At 33.2% G+C, this 17,770-nt stretch overlaps 2 protein-coding genes across 3 annotated transcripts in view; both read left to right on the top strand.

Annotated features, from left to right (window-relative positions):
* Window positions 1-22: 22 nt before the first annotated feature.
* LOC148285085 (carboxypeptidase B-like) lies at window positions 23-9,323 on the top strand. Its single transcript, XM_088230882.1, has 8 exons — window positions 23-106; window positions 421-612; window positions 1,246-1,379; window positions 2,461-2,621; window positions 4,365-4,487; window positions 5,179-5,275; window positions 7,881-8,027; window positions 8,964-9,323. Exons 3-8 carry the CDS (start codon window positions 1,254-1,256, stop codon window positions 9,201-9,203), a joined length of 894 nt encoding a protein of 297 aa, XP_088087008.1. The 5' UTR covers window positions 23-106; window positions 421-612; window positions 1,246-1,253; the 3' UTR covers window positions 9,204-9,323.
* A 5,848-nt stretch (window positions 9,324-15,171) lies between these two features.
* Window positions 15,172-17,770, top strand: part of LOC148285084 (nucleolar MIF4G domain-containing protein 1 homolog) — a 19,768-nt gene continuing 17,169 nt past the window's right edge. For both annotated transcript variants that reach the window (XM_088230844.1, XM_088230835.1), the window contains exons 1-2: window positions 15,172-15,310; window positions 15,580-15,835. In XM_088230844.1, the coding sequence (XP_088086970.1) occupies window positions 15,587-15,835 (249 nt within the window). In that variant the 5' untranslated portion in view covers window positions 15,172-15,310; window positions 15,580-15,586. The remainder of the gene's footprint in view (window positions 15,311-15,579; window positions 15,836-17,770) is intronic.

The raw sequence follows: 17,770 nt of genomic DNA, 5'->3' as shown, positions 1-17,770 counted from the left end.
TATGAAGAGACTGCAACAGTCAAATATTATGGATCTCAAGTGTGGAATGTGGTCATCGATGAACATTCTAAACTCGTCATCGTCGGACACTTATCAAGGAGTAAAGGTAAATAAAATCAATACCATATCTGAAAATCAATCAATAATACAACTTTTTTTTACCATCAGTTCAGTATTATTTTTATTCCTAAGGTTTATTTTAGTAAAATAAAAAAAAATAACAAGAATACCGCGTGTGGTTTTGCAGTGCATTTTTTTAAAGAAAGAAAAAAACCACTTAGCCTAGATTACCTACAGTATAATAATAATATATTAGAAAAGAAAAAGGGATGAACACAATTACAGAATTACACTAATTTTCAAAACACATATTTAAAAGTATTATAAACCGGTGAATTAAACCAATAATTTTATTTCTAGAGGTGTCATCGTGGGGTGGTAATCACACGGCGGTCGACTTCTTAGTGAAACCGGAAAATCGGGATCGTGTAGCTAAAATCCTTCGAGATTCTAACATTAAATATTCCGTAGTTATTGAAGACCTTCAAAGGAATATAGATGCAGAAAACCCACCGCTTAATGAAGAAGAACAAGAACTACAAGACAGGAAAGGTAAACACATAAAACTAATACAACTAAATTAAAGTTAATTTAATTTAATTCATTAATAGAAATAATTAATAATTAATAGAAATAGGGTAGATTCAGTAGGCAGGCGACAGTGCAACGGTTTAGATAATTCTACGAACACGCGTGAGCAGATGGTATTTTGCTTTGCAGCAAGGGCTTACAGTTTTTGGCACACTTACAGGACCAAAAGCCACTTGACCATGCCGGTTATGAGGCCAGCTAATCGGAGAACAGCAGTCCTCGGAGCCTACATGGGTTACAACTCCCTGGACGACCACATGGAGTACTGGCCGACCGCCAATTGGGGTTCGTCTGTACCGACAAGTGCATGATCCATTCACCGCATCCCCGGCCTATGACTGCATGAAACTTTCCTCACAGCACAATGCTCGTGTCTACTTTGTCTTCGCACGCCACTACTTTTCTATATTCTACGAATGCAAAAAGTATCCGACGTTATTACAAAAAACGCATCTGTTTCACCATCAGCCATTCGAACATCAGGTACTTTTTGCAAATTCTAATTTATGTAAATAGATCTCTCTCGGATATAATCAAGAGTTTAAAAAACATAGCTCGCGAATCCTTTATCCAACGTGCAATCATTCTTGGCAGGTCACCGCATGACTTGGCATAAGTACCATCGCCTTTCAGACATTCACGGTTTCTTGGACTACTTGGCAGATACTTATCCTAGCATCTGCAGCGTCATGACCATTGGGCGTTCTCACCAAGGAAGAGACCTGAAGGTTTGTAATAACATCTAAATATATTTCGCGTCACAAATTTTATAGTAAGTACTAAACGAGGTCGTTTTTAGTAGGTACTGAAAAAATATATACTTTGAAGCAAAAAATATTTATAAAGAATAAGCTTTAAACGCATCTTCATCTTCTTCTTAGTTTCATTTTTTGGCTTTTTCACCTTCCAACTGGGGTGTCCTAGCCAGTGTCGAGTTTCGCTTTAAAGGTATCAGTAATAAAATGTATTCGACAAAATTAAAACTACACAATACGTGTCCATGAAAATCAGTTATTTTATTTGTTTTCATCTCCGTACATTTTACTAATACAATTTTATATTTACGATAAATTTATAAGCGTAAGTATTGACAATATGACAATTACAATTACACGTCAACTGAAAAAAAAGGAAATAATAAATTGTACATAATATAAACATGGCCAAAAGTAATTACGCACATTTTTTTACTTCCGTAAATGCAACTTAAAATGCATACGCAATTAAGTAACAATTACTAATTAACGTGTTTCATATTTATACGCAAGATACAAATTATAATGTAGATACAGCGATGTATACATTTATATTTATGAATATCAGTAAAGTTAATGGTGTTTTTGTAAATCTTGATTGGAAAACTGGCTCAACCAGTATGACCGTTATCCGAGAGTACGCTATACTGTTTTCTTCATGCAAAATCTGAATGTAGCATTGTGCACAAAGACGAAATTCAAACAGTGTCGCATCGAAGTTTAGGTTCCTCAAATATTCTAGACCTCGACAGATGTTTCTTTAAGACTATCCTAGTCCATTCCGAGTCGCAATATTTTACTGTAATTGCAGAAAAGCGAGCAAGAACTCGTGCATTATTTTATTGAGGAACATAAAATGACTGAGATTACGGAAATTATTTCATATGGAACTCGTTATAAAATAACAATGAGCCACAAAAGCAAAGCATCCAGGGTCAAAAGATCATGTCAACTGGGCACCTTTTTGGTATCTACTCCTATAGTACTTGGATTAAATTGACTAACGATTATTTTTTTAAACATACGTAGTGTTAAGTTTCGTATTGATTTTCAGATGCTGAGAATTTCTAATGGGCAACCAAACAACAAGGCTGTATTAGTAGACGGAGGTATCCACGCCAGGGAGTGGATAAGTCCAGCTACGGTCACCTACATAATAAATCAATTCGTGGAAAATTACGACACGGAATCCTCTACAGTACGTAATCTTGACTGGTCAGTATTTTTTGTAATAGGTATTTTCAGAGTTCGTTTTGGGCCCATTTCATATAGCTAGGTTCGTACGAACACATAACTAAGAAACAGTTCAAATTATATTGTTTGTTTGGTATTAAATATCACAGATTTCTTACCGGTTAAACGAGTATGTATAGTAAGCGGAAATCCCAACAATAATATTATTCCGCGCGACGCGACTGCGACCGTTGAATTATTATAACTTCTTGTTCTTTAGCTACATCTTTCGTGGAATATTTATGAAGTTATTAAAATACTACATTAATAGCTATCAAACGACTTTTTAGGTGATAATACATACAATATCATTAGAATGTTCTGAAACCTAGGTAAAATGCTGTTACTTCCTTTATTTGCTCTGGCTAATTCCAGCCAATAAAAATCAAGACTGTTTTAATCAAAATGAATATCAATAGTTCATTATTACAAGAATTTCCAAATAAACAAACCAGCCGCGTGATACCCGACGGAGAATAGCCTATTTCACACATATCATCTTAATCTAAACGGCACGGTAAAATTATTTTGGACTGACATTTATTACATATTATTAAATTCGTCAGTGCCTATTTAAATTTGATGATATTTATATTTTTCGTTTTTTTTATAAAACTCTATAGTTTTTATACTTTAGTAAAAATGTCAATAAAAACGCCTCTATTAATATATATATATTTAAATAAATATTAGCTTTCTTATAATTTACCCAAATATTTCCATTTTGGTGACCATCTTCAACGAGTTGTAAATAACTCACTGTTAGAAAATTAGTTGGGGTAGACTAGGGTTCTAACCTCGGACCTATGATCCATTAGTCCGCAACACTAGCCACGGGACCACAACCCGATTCAAACAATAAAAAAAACTTGACAAAAGAGATTTTAATGATAATTTTATCAAATACGTAGCAGTGTAATTAAAAACGAGGAAACCAAGTCAAAAGGTACATTTTTTTTTTTTTAAAACGACATTTTTTTTTAATTTCGCGGGCCGTCTTGTTTGTGCTCACGCTTCGCAAAAACAGGGCCACATCGATTCCACGGGCTTCGTATAACCTAATTTAGCTCTTTCCGAAAGTCAAAAGAGCATTAAAAGGGCAACGTTTTGACACCATAGAAAAGATAAAACAAAAATAGCTGAAGCAGCTAAACGCCATCTCAAAAACCGAGTTCACGAAATGTTTTGAACAATGGATAAACGTGGCATAAGCGCAGTATATCCGACAGGAACTATTTAGAAGAGTGAGAGAGAAACTGGCGTCGCGGGTTCGATTCCCGCCAGTTGCAAGAGATAAAGCCAAGAAATATTTTTTTCTCAATTAGTCTGGGTTTGTGGTGTATTTTTCATAGCTTCCTTCCATATCCTCTCTTTCCTACCTGCTGACAAGCCTCTGAAATAGAGGTTTAGCGGGTTGTTCTTTTAAAAATAAAAATAAAACATATTAAAATTGGTCAATAAACAAAATATTAAATTTCTTTTCAGAACAAACCTCGTATACTGAGATAAATTAAAAGATCGAAAGTGTCGAAAAATTTCATAAAATTAACCAAAAAAATGTTGCATCTTCTTCTTCGTTTTTTAATGGCCTTTTCACCTCTCAACTCGGATGTTCTGGCCAAAATGTTGCATCGAACATAACCGAATGAGAAAAAAAGGGAGAAACATACACATTTTTAAAAAACTCCGCAAAATACCCAAAATGAAATATTTTAAATTTTACAGGTACTTCTTGCCGGTATTGAATCCTGATGGGTACGAATTTACGCATACTATCGACAGATTATGGAGAAAAAACCGAAAAGGATATGGAGTCTGTAGTGGTACAGATCTGAACAGAAATTTCGGGTAAGTAATAAAAAAATAAGATAAACTTCAAAAACATAGTCAACAAAAGATAAAAAATCATTCAATTTGTAGCGATACATAGTTACGTTTCTAGAATAAATCTATTGAACCGCCCGTGATTACAAGGATGAAGACAATTTACTTCCAATAAATCAAAATTGAGATTTTCGATGGCCAAATAAAACCAATTAAAACTGTTCTGGTTTAGAACAAAAATGCTTTTTTTAAATGTTTTTTTGGATAAAGCAGTTTTTCTAAAGAACCCGTTATAAATGTTTTATCCAATCACCGGATGAAGGATACAGTTATGTGTGTGAAATAGAACCAGAATCCTAGACGAGTGTTTTCGACTCGACGACTGCTCTTAGATAAAAATCCTGAATAAGGAAATCGAGTGGAGATAAGTCCGCCTAGTTGTGTAGTGGTTGGATGGATTCGATTCCTCCAATATTTATATAGAAATATACTGCAAATGTCTACCCTTTGCGGGAAAGAGGAATGATGATGATGATGATAATCTTATCATCAAACATTTCATTCTTTTCTCAACCCACTCTAGTCAGATACGCAACATTGTTCTTTAAATACTAATAGTGATGTATAACCCAAAAGCAATCAGCAGTATTTTTATTAAAAAATTTAGTAAAAATCTGATGGATATATTATTTTGTATGTTTTAAAATATTTATAGATACAAATGGGGTGGAATGGGAACTTCTAAAAATCCATGTAGCGAAGTGTACCCGGGACAACAAGCTTTCTCAGAACCAGAGAGCAGAGCACTTCGGGTAAGATAAATATCTATTGAAAGATAAATACGTCCTTTTTCAGAAACATTGAGAAATATAATAAAATATCATCATATTTTTCAGCATTTTGTGTAAAGACGCCACAGAGAAAAAAATTCTGCAAACATGTTCAATGCATCTGCTGTCCTAGAATTACGCTTGTAAACTAAAATTATAATTGATCAGAGCCCGTCAAAGCTCTCCTTCAAAATTTCAAGAAAATGATATTTGTTTTGCCATTTTTCAACAGATATATTTTTAAATAGGTACCTACTAATATTATTCAAATAGGTACCTACCTACTAAAGCTGTATTCAACTACAAGACGGTGTATTATGTACTTCAAATAGGAAACTCGTGGTTTTCAAGAAAACCAAGAGTAACATAATTATTTTAGTATCAGCAGTAGGTAACTAACAAATTGGAAAATATAGAACATCATTAACATAGACACAGTCGCGTGCACAGAGTTTTTTACTAGGGTAGGCAGTAGAATGTAACATTTTATTTTTTTTTGTTTCAATTTTAATTTAGGAGTGCATCTTCCTTTGCTAATAATCATTGTTTTGTCCATAAACGATAGCCGAGAAAACGCGTTGTTTCTTAAAACGATTAAACACACATTTCCGTCACAATCATAAGTTTTACAAAACTCCATTTCAATTTCATCAACAAAACAAATATGGACTTTATTCTCGAATGTAAAAGAAGAAATCAGTTTGAGGTTATTTATCTAAAAAAGAGTTTTGAATCGTCTTTTATTAAATAATAATTGAAAAAATCGCTAGATGTCAGTAACGTGTTCGTTTTTTAGTTCAAATAAGCACTGCCTATGAACTAACCCATACACGCGTAAATACAACTGAAAAATAACCCACACACACGCGCATTGATCGCGTATACAAGAACGAATGCGTGAAGAAAATAGGCATTTTTAGTTCGTGCCTCTGCCGTTAGCGGCGTGCCGATCGGAACGATACACGACTTGGCGCATTTTTCAAATTTTACAAATAGTAACTTACATATTTTATATTATTTTTTGTTATTGTTTTCATAAAATTCTAGTAGGGTAGGCACTGCTTTTGTGCCTATATGGAACGCACGCCACTGCATAGACACCTTATGTCATATTTTTAATGGAGTACCTACCGACATATGAAAAAATACGCAAATACTTTCCTGCATCTGACTATTACTTAGTCGTTTAGAAGATATGCTAGGCGGCGTCGTAGCTACTAGGGTCACGACAAAAGAAAGCTGTGGGTCTGAAAAATACGCCCCCCCCGAGGGTTGCGCCCCTGGCAGCCACCCGCCCGGCCAGCCCCTAGCTATGACGATGATGTTAGGCTAAAACCATTTTATTTATTTACGCCCATAAAGCTTTAAAATATTTACATCACAGATAACACATTACCAGAAAGAAAATAATTTATATTGGTAAGTGTTTACAGAAAATGATGAGCTTAATCATTACTGTGATAAACATAAAAAGAGGAAAGAAATAAAATTAAAACCAAAGCCGGAGATACACGCCCAAAAAAAATGTAATGTAACCCGCAGACAAGCTTCGGCTTTGCGGGAACAAAAATACAATTATGTATGTTACTTATTTGTTAAAATGAATAAAACTTTTTTAAAAAAATAAAAAATATGCATTTAATAAAAATATGTACGAAGAAAAAAAAACTGTTGATAAAAATATTTTGCAGAACTGAATTCAATGATAATAATTAATTGATTAAAAAGTACTTTTGTAACCTAGCTTAACCTAACAGATAGTGTTTTTTAATATTGTCTTTACAATAGACTAAGAATATGGTGCGATCTATGGAAAGACAAATGTTGGGCGTCTCCTTAAGAGACCGGATAAGGAATGAGGAGATAAGACGCCGTACAAAGGTAACCGATATCGCAGAACGAGTGGGGAGACAAAAATGGGAGTAGGCGGGTCATGTGGCGGGACAAGTAGTTGATAGGTGGAGACCCTACGAAAATAAAAGGAAAATAGGAAGACCACAAGGGAGATGGACTGACGACATCGTCGAGCTTGTGAGACATGGATGGAAACAGAGTGCCCAGGAAAGAAAAACGTGGAAAAAATTGAAAGAGGACTGTATTCAGCAGTGTAGAGACGGGCTGATAAGAAAAGGAAGAAAATAGGCTATAAACCCTATGTCTATCCTTGAATTTCAGCAGTAAACTCCTAACTAGAATAAATCGCTATTTTATTAAATAAAAAAATTCATCTTTACATTCTTATGATTTGCCCAAATATTTCAATTTCGGTAACCATTTTCAACGAGTTGGAAATAACTCACTATTAGAAAATTGTAATTAAGTTATGGTAGAGTGGAGTGCGAGCCTCAGACCTTTGATCTATGAGTCCACGACACTTAGCCATGGGACCGCAACCCGATTCGATTGATTTGATTGTTGTGATTTCACCGGGAATCGAACCTGCAATCCTCGAGTAAGAAGTCAGTGGGTTGAGCACTACACAATGGGGCCCACTTTTATAGTAGCATAAATCAATAGTTTGATAAATACGGTTGAGCAAATAATTATGTTATAAATAATGCTATGTAAAATATTTTGATTTTTGCAGGATTTTGTGTCGAGTTCGTCAGCAGATTTCAAGCTTTATGCCACATACCACAGTTATGGAGAATACATATTATACCCGTGGGGCTATGATAAGGTTGTAACTACAGACTGTGCAGATTTGGATAGAGTAGGAAACGAAGCAGCAGAGGTAAATTCAATCTACTGTACAATATGTTAAAAATACAATGCTCATTTTTGACGCTATTTTGCATATCTTAAACACTGTCGGACTTCACAAACTTCAAACCATTGAGTACTACTTAAACATCAAGAAAATTAAATAACAGGGTGTTCTTATTCTTATAAACCCAGTTGAACATAATTCCCTCATCTGCATCTAATTATGCAAAGAAGTCTGCAATGTTACACCATGTGCAACAGATCTCTATAATTTATCACACGAAGGTAAGATGATTGATTGATCTATAAATATTGAGTCCTTGGACTAACTAATTATAGAGATCGATTGTCATGTTCCGGATGGATATTTCCGACTGCGCCAACACAGACTGGTCTACCCCCCGGCTTCCAGAACCAACCTGCCTCTAAGTCATGCACATAAGAAGAGCAGTCAGGCAGCTGAACATGATTACTTTGGAGATCGGCATCTTTTGAAACTATGCTTAAGAGGCAAATACTTTTGCCATTGGAGAGTAGTATGCCTCCATAATATTGAGCCGTTGCTCAAAGGTTCCTGGCCTGATATGTTGTTCCAATAAAATGAATTGAAATTTAAATGTAATATGTTTGTTTACACTTCGTCAATAGGTACAATAACACATTTAGATCTCAAACATTTTTATCTTATCTGCAGTGTAAAAATCTTTTAATATTTCATGTCGACGATGCCAGGAATCTAATCGAGGACCTCAAACATGGTAGATAGACAAACGCGCAGACAATCACAAGGTGTTATGTTTTACCTGCGAGTAAAATCAAATTTTGTCTGAAGGTGACTTTCAGACTACCTTCAGTGTTTATATGTTTTCATTATTTTATATGTATAACCTAAGCATAACCTCTCTCTATCCTATGATATTTTTAAAATGGTTAGAGTTTTATGTTTTTTTTTTTGTTTTTTTAGGCAATATTACAAGCTGGAGGAAATAAATACAGAGTTGGAACTTCCAGTCTTATTCTATACCCGGCCTCGGGAGGATCTGATGATTGGGCAAAGGCTAATGGCATTAAGTACGCTTATACTATAGAACTCAGTGATAGAGGCCAGTATGGATTCATACTTCCAGCGCACTACATAGTGAAAGTGGCTAAAGAGTCCATCGCCGGCCTTAGAGCTCTAGCGCACGCTGCTTATCTCGCCTAATGTTCTCATAGTAAAATGAGTCAATTATTTATAATGAAAACTACTACTTTAAGCCATATTTTAATAATTTAATTATGTACTTTCAGAACCAATAAAATATTTTTTATATTTTTCCTGAGATTTCTACAAATCTATTACTTATTTAGATAAACACGTACCTCACAATAAAATTTACCAGTTAACTTATTATAGAAATAAAAGATACTTAAACTATTAAATTTGGAATAACCAGTGACTGATTTCATCGCTTTGGCGACATCTTTGAGACACGGTCTCTTGTCTTTTCTTTCTGCGATAAATTACAATGAACTTCCACGGAGAATTTTCACTAACAAACTTGAATGTTTTACCAATTTATTGTTCCCATTTGATGGACCAGAATTACATACGTTCTTAAAAGTTTAATTTGAAAATCTTTTAACCCTTTCTCCCAGATGTTCATTAAAATATACACTCATTTTAAGATTTTTATATTCTTGTTCCTGCTGAAATTCAACAGCAGCGAGTTTTTTTTTTTAATACTGGCACCCCTAAGTAGGTCTCTATTTTTTTGTATACGTTGGTAATCAACATTACACAGAAAAGTTCATTTTTAACTTTGACAGCTGGCTTCGGGCTGGTTTGTTTGTTTTGGAGCGAATTTCTGTCATCCGTATAAATTATATATAACACAAGTCCTTAACATATTTCAGTAAAATTTAAATTATTTAATTGAATAAACATATACTGTAAGCTATAAGAAACTTTTTAATTAATTTTGTCGGTTGATTATCAGTTTGAGACCCATTTTTTATAAAAAAATTAACATTAAATAATTTCGTAAGTATAAAAGATATAAATACCAAAAATTTTCAAATAATTCCTTCAGTACATGCATATTAAAAATATTTTTTATATCCATTGGAATTAATTCAGGTCTGAAAGGGTTAGAGGCAATTAATCAATTTTGACTGTATCACAATCAAATACATTTTTTAATTCCAGAACCTTACTAGATTTTCTTACCTATTTGATACTATTACTGTAAACTTTACAAACTAGTAATTAGTGTTCTATAAAATATAATGAAGTGCTTACTTGATATTAAAGTTTGTACAGTACACCTCAAAGAGGATCCATTTTTCCTACTGCGCATATCTATCTACCTAAGTACATATATTATGTAAGTCTTTGAGTATTAATACGCCACTGGCTAATAGAGTCGCCCATGCGGACAAAAACCATTCTACGATATCACCACAAAGTTAGCTACATTATACAGCAATACAACGGACAGTAGGTACTCAGGTCGAAAATCGCAAGCACAAACCGAAACCGTCCGTTACACATTCGTTGTTAAACTAAAAACCAAACCAAAAATTTGGCACGCTTTTTTTCTATGCAACAGAGCTAAAGGGCTTCTCTAGTGAATTATTACTCTGAGATATGTACCTATATGTAGATACAAATTTATAAACATTTTTTGTATTACCTATAAAAAAAATGCCGCTCGCCACTGCTTTATGTGTAAAACACAGATACATTTCTTTGAAAGTAAGTACCAAAGAACATTACAAGAATTCTGGGAAGTTACTCTTCAACTCATTTAAGCTTTTCTAATAGATTGATATTATTTTATCAAAATAGCTATTTGCATTTATAGTTCATTTAATTTGGGAAGCCAACAGTTCTACATTTTAGCAGTAAAAATATTGCATGAACTCCACAAATTATACAATGTATAGTATTATTGAAGAAATATATGTTTTTATGTAAAATAAGAAAAATACATATGCTGTAAAACTAAAGCGATTACTCAGGATGGCGAAGCATGTGCAGAGGATAAGGAAGAGGAAGGGGAGGGGGAGGGCTGTAATATATTTAGTATTGAAGTAACAAATCTAACAATACAGTATCACCCAAAAAAGAAACATATTGACAGCATTTGCGAGTTATCATCATAATCTGATTTTAATGAATCATGACTTGTATAGACATAGGTATAGCATTCATGAAGATACAAATATGTGCTTTTAGTGGTTAATTCAGAAATACTGATTTTGAAGGTGGCTAGTTGCAGTAATTACCCCACAATATATTTATTTTATTTTATTAACACATACGGCAAAAATGCCTTTTACAAAAATTATAATATAAACATATTTGGTTTAATCAACGCATACAATACTTTTTACCCAAGATTTAGAAACAAAAATTGAACCTAAAAATTGTATAACTCATTTAAAAGAAGTTTAAAACAATTAAAAAATAAATGTAAAAATCAAATTAGATCAAATATTTTAGAAGATTAATATAACAAGAAAATCACAAAGCACTGTTTAATAAAAAAACGCATATAATACTTTTTACCCAAGATTTAGAAACAAAAATTAAACTTAAAAATTATATAACATATTCAGTAGAAGTTACAAACAATTTTGTTTTTAATGTAATAATCTAATTCAATAAAGTATTTTAAAGGATTAATATTACAAGAAAATCATGAAGCACTGTTTCATAAATATAATAATTATACTAGAGGTTTAATTACCATTCACCATCTATGAAAAAGTTCAATAGGTTTGTTCAGTAAGAACAATACCCTACACTAAATATATCAGATATGTGGGAATAACTATTGTACTAATATTGTACTGTAAGTGCTATTTTCAGTGCTGATAATATGATATCTGTAAGTATAGTGTCTGTAATAATTTAATATTAAACAGTGAAAAAGATGGATGGAAAAGGGATCTTGCATTCTCATTCTTTATTCTGAGTTAATTTCAAGTCAAGACGATTTTGGTAAATAATGCTGATCCACGAAATATCCAGAGCTCTGTCCGAGCATTTCACAACTTTCGGAGATATTAAGGTATAAAGTAACAAAGAGCAGACAATAAAACCCAGCTTGGAATAAAGACAATAGCATCATGTATTTACCACGAAAACAACTGCTCTACTACAGAGATTCATAGACAATTGACTAGCCTGGAACTAAACTGGTATATGTAACATTTCTGGCAAAATTGAGTTATGAGCATTACAGAAGTTAAAAAAATAAAATCTATCCGAGCAAAAGTGGTCTATATGTTATTTCTGAACCCAAATGTCTAATACTCAAAAGCATCACTTTGGCATTCTTATGTTTTTTTTTTATTTTATGCAATTCTAAAGTGGTCTATGTAAATAAAAATCATTTTTCGATGATGATTGTTTCAATATCATTTTTTTTTTAATGCAGTATTTTTTAAAATATATATTTGAACCCCAGTATTTAGTAGCCTTACATGTCATGTACAAGGCTAAGGTACTCGAAAAAATCATTTTTGTTTGTCTTGGAAATGGGATGTTCGTTCACTGATTTTGGTTTATTACCTTTACGAGATGCAGAGTGTTAGGTTAACTATTTATCTAACATATGAATGTAAAAGATTCTTTTTCTTAGTTTTTTATGGCCTTTTCACCTCTCAACTCGGGTGTTCTGGCCAGCGTCGAGTTTTTTTTTTTTACATATTTACACATGTGTTAGTAATATAATATATACAAGTTAGTATTTAATATAATATATACATGTAATAATATAACATATGTACAGCTTAACACCATTTATAACTTGATATTTACATAGAATTTTAAATACGTGTTTATTGGGTGAGGACAGGAGAATTAGAATATGAATAGGGAATGGGATATTAATATCAGAGAGGTCGGGTAGGAAATCAGGATAACAATCATTAATGGGGCATCCAAAAAAAACATGGTTTAAATCTTCCTCATTAAGCTGACATTCGCAAATTGCAGAGTCCCTGACATGGATTCTGAACAGGTGCAAGTGAAAATAACATTTTTATATGTATTTATTTGATATGTAATATATTTTCTTTACTAACTTTGTATACTATGTGGAAACCTGTTATTAGTTCTGAGTTTATAAACTATATCTGTTTGTTTACTATAAATATGTATGTAGAACTGTTGATTTCCCAAATAAAATAAATAAATAACATAAATGAATAAGCACACATAGAAATAAAATGTATTTAATCTATTTTCTCGACTTTTTGATTTTGTAACGTAGACCAGCTTAGTTCCCGGCTAGCTAATTATAATTGAAATGTTTATTCAATGACTTACCGAATTTCCATTATTTCCTGTTAAATTATCACTTTGTTTCGAATGATTATTATCACAATCCTTATTTTGAAGGTGCTGTTTTGAAGCAAATGTTTTCAAACTGTTCAATACTATAGAGTTTGTATTGGTAGACAGGTGTCTCTCAACACTTCTAATTGTGGATTCATTTGAGAAATTTAACTTTGTCATAGACTTTCCAGAATTCTCTTTTGAAGTCTGCTTAACTAACTTTTCGGCTTGGGACAGTATCTCTTCAATGTTTTCATTGTCAAAATTACAAAGTGTTATTTTATTATTCTTATGCAAAGAAGCGTTTTGTAATTTATTAATTTGGTCAAAAATGTTATCTATGTTAAAGTCATTATCTTCAGTGCACTGTCTCTCCTGTTCTAAAAATTCACGAACAGATGGACTAGAATCTATATCACTTAAAGCACGAAAAGTATTTTTTATATCTACATCACTTTCACAATCCGTTAGCTTCGTTTCATCAGTGAAATATTTTGATGAAGACATTACCTTTTCAGTAACGACCATGCATGTTAAGTACTAAAAAACTAGGATACATCACTATTGGTTATTTATTTTCAAATTTCAGTTGTCATGCCAAGCTGTGAATACTTCCATGTATTGCGAAAATGTAAATAAACACCCCACATGCTGACATCAATAATCCAGCGGTGTCAAACGTCAAACATGATATTGCATAGAAAAATATTGAAAAAGGAAAGATTAATGGAATGAGAAACTAGATACAACATAAAACCATTGCCAACCAAAAACGGAGAGAAAGAGCCATTCGACTTTTTTTTACACCTCTTCAGAATCCATTTCCTGGACTCTGCCATCTGTAAATGTCAGCTTGAGGGGAAAGATTTAAATGCTTTTTTTGGATGCCCCGTAAATGATTGTTATCTCGAATTCCTATCCGACCTCTCTGATATCAACGTTCTATTTCATTTTAATTTCCTAATGGTGCGTGGAAGAACGCAAAGAAGTTAGCTATCGATAGAGGGCTAGGAGAGGTTTTGTGCATAACACATCCTCCATGTAGTGGTCATAGATTAAGTATGTACATACCCAAGTAGAATTGGCTACAAAACCATACTTTGCGAAAATATAAATAGATAATATCACATTATTCTAGAAACCATTGATTTTTTTTTTCATATATTCAAATGTTTGAAGACAAGGCTAGATTTCATTCCTTGGAGAGTTACATTTGTTAAAACTGGTTTACAACAGAGAAGGAAAACATTTTTGAGAGGGGAGTAAATTGTTCATTTAACTAAATATATTTAAAACATTGTTGATTAAACAAACTGGTAGAAAACTAAATGTGAGAGTAAAAAATATTTTCAGACTTTGTCTAGCAGAGGTAAAATAATTCATCGGGATAAATCTCACCCAGTACATTTAAACAAAAATAACAAGGTAATTTGAAAATAATAAGAACAAAAATAACAAGGTTATCTGATAGGTGCATTGGCGCAGTTGGTTAAACGGCCAACTGCGAAACTGTTAAAAAAAAATCTTCAATTGGTCTGAGTGTTGTGGTGTATTTTTCATGAAAAAAAGTAGCAAAAAAGTTACTTCCGTTTCTTCTCTTTCCCATTTACTGACAAGCTTTTAACATTGAGGCTTAGGGAGTTATGAAAAATATTTCACAAAAATCAATTGATGGACATGTTGACTGACAAAAGTAATTAAAACGAAACAAGAAACAATATTTTTCAAACGAAATAAATATCTTGGGTTTCGACTGCCTCAGCTCTCAACAGAGTTTAGAATATGTTTTTTTCTTTTAATCAACTTATCTATGGAATCAGCTTGAATTTGTTGTTTTTGCCTCGTTTAACCTCGTTTTTTAAATGTCAGCCTGTCGAGTCATAAATTAGGAAACATTTTATGTATTACATTAGATAGATCTCACTTATTTTTTATGTTGAAAAATAACTAAACTATCCTTTATTCAGTGCAATTAATTTATGGTAATTACAACTGATGTTATATTTAACTTTACTCACCATTTTAAATCGCTATAACAATCCATCGTTACATCAATAATGAAATTATAAATTTAATATTCTTATTTTAATTGTTCAGTTACAATTCTTAACATTGCACCAATTTTCTCAAGCTATTTTGATATTTTTTGTTGGTTTAAACATTTACTTTTAATAAAATTTATAAAGATATCGCACATTAGAATAGATAAACATACGTTCACAAAAACATGTGTTTAATGTTTTTTTTTTAGATAAAATATGGCGAAATTCAAAGGGAAGAAACGTAAAGTTAAAAAAACAAAAGAAATAAAAAAAGACGTTGGTCCAAAGACTCGCAAAGATATCCGCAAAGAAAAGAGAATGCTGAAAAAAGTTCACAAGCGAGAATATTTTTCTAAAAGCAGTGATTCCAAAGAGGCTGGAAAATTTGTAAAAGCACCTAAAGAAACCGATGAAGATACTCCTCTCCACGTGACTTTAGAAAAGATTAAGAATAAAAATAACAAGGTAATTTGAAATCACATTAGCATAGTAATCAAATATGTATATTTGAATATAAAATGAAACCTTCCACATTTATGTAGAGATGATTTACTTCGTGGCAATGATGCTGTGTAATTATTTTGTAACTAATAAATATATTTTTTAAATTTTCTGCGAGACAGTCTTTCATAGCAATATCACCAATCAAAAACCTATTTCTAACAAAAAACTGAGACTATTATGCGTTATTTTCAAAAACTGTTTAATTTTGGCAAGTGTAAATAAGTTAAAATTATTTCTTAAGGGCCCTTTACATCTGGACAATACTATAGATTTGACAATATTTTCATGTCCTTGCTTCGTGGACAGCCTCGATTGCGCAGGACATAATGCTGGGACAATACGAAAACTCGGCCGCTGTTCACACGTGAGCGCTACGAAAATGAATACACGAAAGCAATTTTATAAGTGAATTCATGAAACATATTAATACTTTTATACCAGGGTGTATTGGAATTGTTAAAAGACGATCTAAATAATAAACTTAATTTTTTACTGTTGAAATTTTCATCAGTTAAATTTTTTTGGGAGTGACATGTTTATGTCGAGCAAATCACTATTGTCACAAGATCCTGTCCGTATGCGTTCACACGAGAACAACGTGGCCGCTCTTGGTTGTGGGGGTAATCATTGTTCCGCGGGGATAGCCTGTCCGTCTATCTTGGTGGCAATGTCTTGAGACAACTTGTTGTCCTACAAATTGCCGTTTACACTTAGACAATGGTTGAGTCTTGGGACAAAACAATATTGTATATTCTGTGTAAACGGCCTTTTAACTTGGATTTTTCTTGATAGTTCTGTTTGAATTCATCTGTTTGAATGTAAATATTTCTTAAACTGTTTCATTTGTTTATTTTTAGGAAATAAAAAGGCAGAAAACTTTTTTATGCCAGTGAGATTTTACTTACCAAATTATGATTGCACGGATGTTCAAACATAGCCAAAGTGATGTGTTATAATGTGTAAAGCGATCACTTAAAATAGCTCTTGAATGGTTACACGCCCTGTAAATGTTCGATAACTTGTTGCCAATGAGAATCCAACTTCGTAATGCCCCTCTCGTAGACGCCCTTGTCCCTATTGGCAAAAAACTCGGATAATTTATTTTCACAGGCCTCTATTGAGGCCAAATTTGTACCCCCAAGCGCGTTGGCCATAGACAGGAACAGGTGGTAGTCACTTGGTGCCAGGTCTGGACTATAGGGTGGATGCATAAGAACTTCCCATCCGAGCTCCCAGAGCTTCTGGTGCGTTATCAAAGATGTGTGCGGCCTGGCATGGTCCTGATGAAACACGATTCTTCTCCTATTCATCAATGCTGGCCGCTTCTGTTCGATCGCCACCTTCAAACGGTCGAGTTGTTCACAGTAGAGGGCAGAATTGAGCGTTTGGCCATAGGGGAGCAACTCTTAGTAGAGTATTCCCTGCCAATCCCACTAAACACTCAGCAACACCTTCCTGGCCCAGTGTGAGTGACCCACTTTTCATCAACAGTCACCATCCGCTTCATAAATGGGTCGATTTTGTTGCGATTCAGCAGTTATTTGCAGATGGAAATTCGGTCCATGAGATTTTTTGTGTCAGATCAAGTGGCACCCAAACATTGAGCTTTTTTTTAAATCCAGCCTTCTGCAAATGGTTCAAAACGGATTTATGATCAATATTCAGCTCCTGGGCGATGCTACGACTGCTAACATGACAGTCTATCTCGATATTTCTATGATTTTATTGACATTTTCCACGACAGGCCTGGCAGAGTGTTTGCATCATTCATCTCCACTACACCAAAATGAAATCGCTCGAACCACTGTTGTGCAGCACAAACCGAAAGAGTATCGGCCCCGTATACATCGCAATTTTTTTTTGACGCATTCGGACGCATTTTTCCCTTTCAGGTAG

The sequence above is a fragment of the Micrasema longulum genome, unplaced genomic scaffold (assembly GCF_059751315.1).
Source record: "Micrasema longulum isolate JH-2025_06_02 unplaced genomic scaffold, ASM5975131v1 h1tg000066l, whole genome shotgun sequence".
Classification (NCBI taxonomy): Eukaryota; Metazoa; Arthropoda; class Insecta; order Trichoptera; family Brachycentridae; genus Micrasema; species Micrasema longulum.
This window is presented reverse-complemented; position numbering and strand designations above follow the sequence as displayed.

Bases quoted from the DNA above. Each gene is read 5' to 3' on its own strand.
- LOC148285085 (XM_088230882.1), top strand. From the start codon at position 1,254: ATGACTTGGCATAAGTACCATCGCCTTTCAGACATTCACGGTTTCTTG. The intron at 2,622-4,364 runs GTCAGTATTTTT...TAAATTTTACAG, and splicing joins ACAGTACGTAATCTTGACTG to GTACTTCTTGCCGGTATTGA. The intron at 4,488-5,178 runs GTAAGTAATAAA...AAATATTTATAG, and splicing joins GATCTGAACAGAAATTTCGG to ATACAAATGGGGTGGAATGG.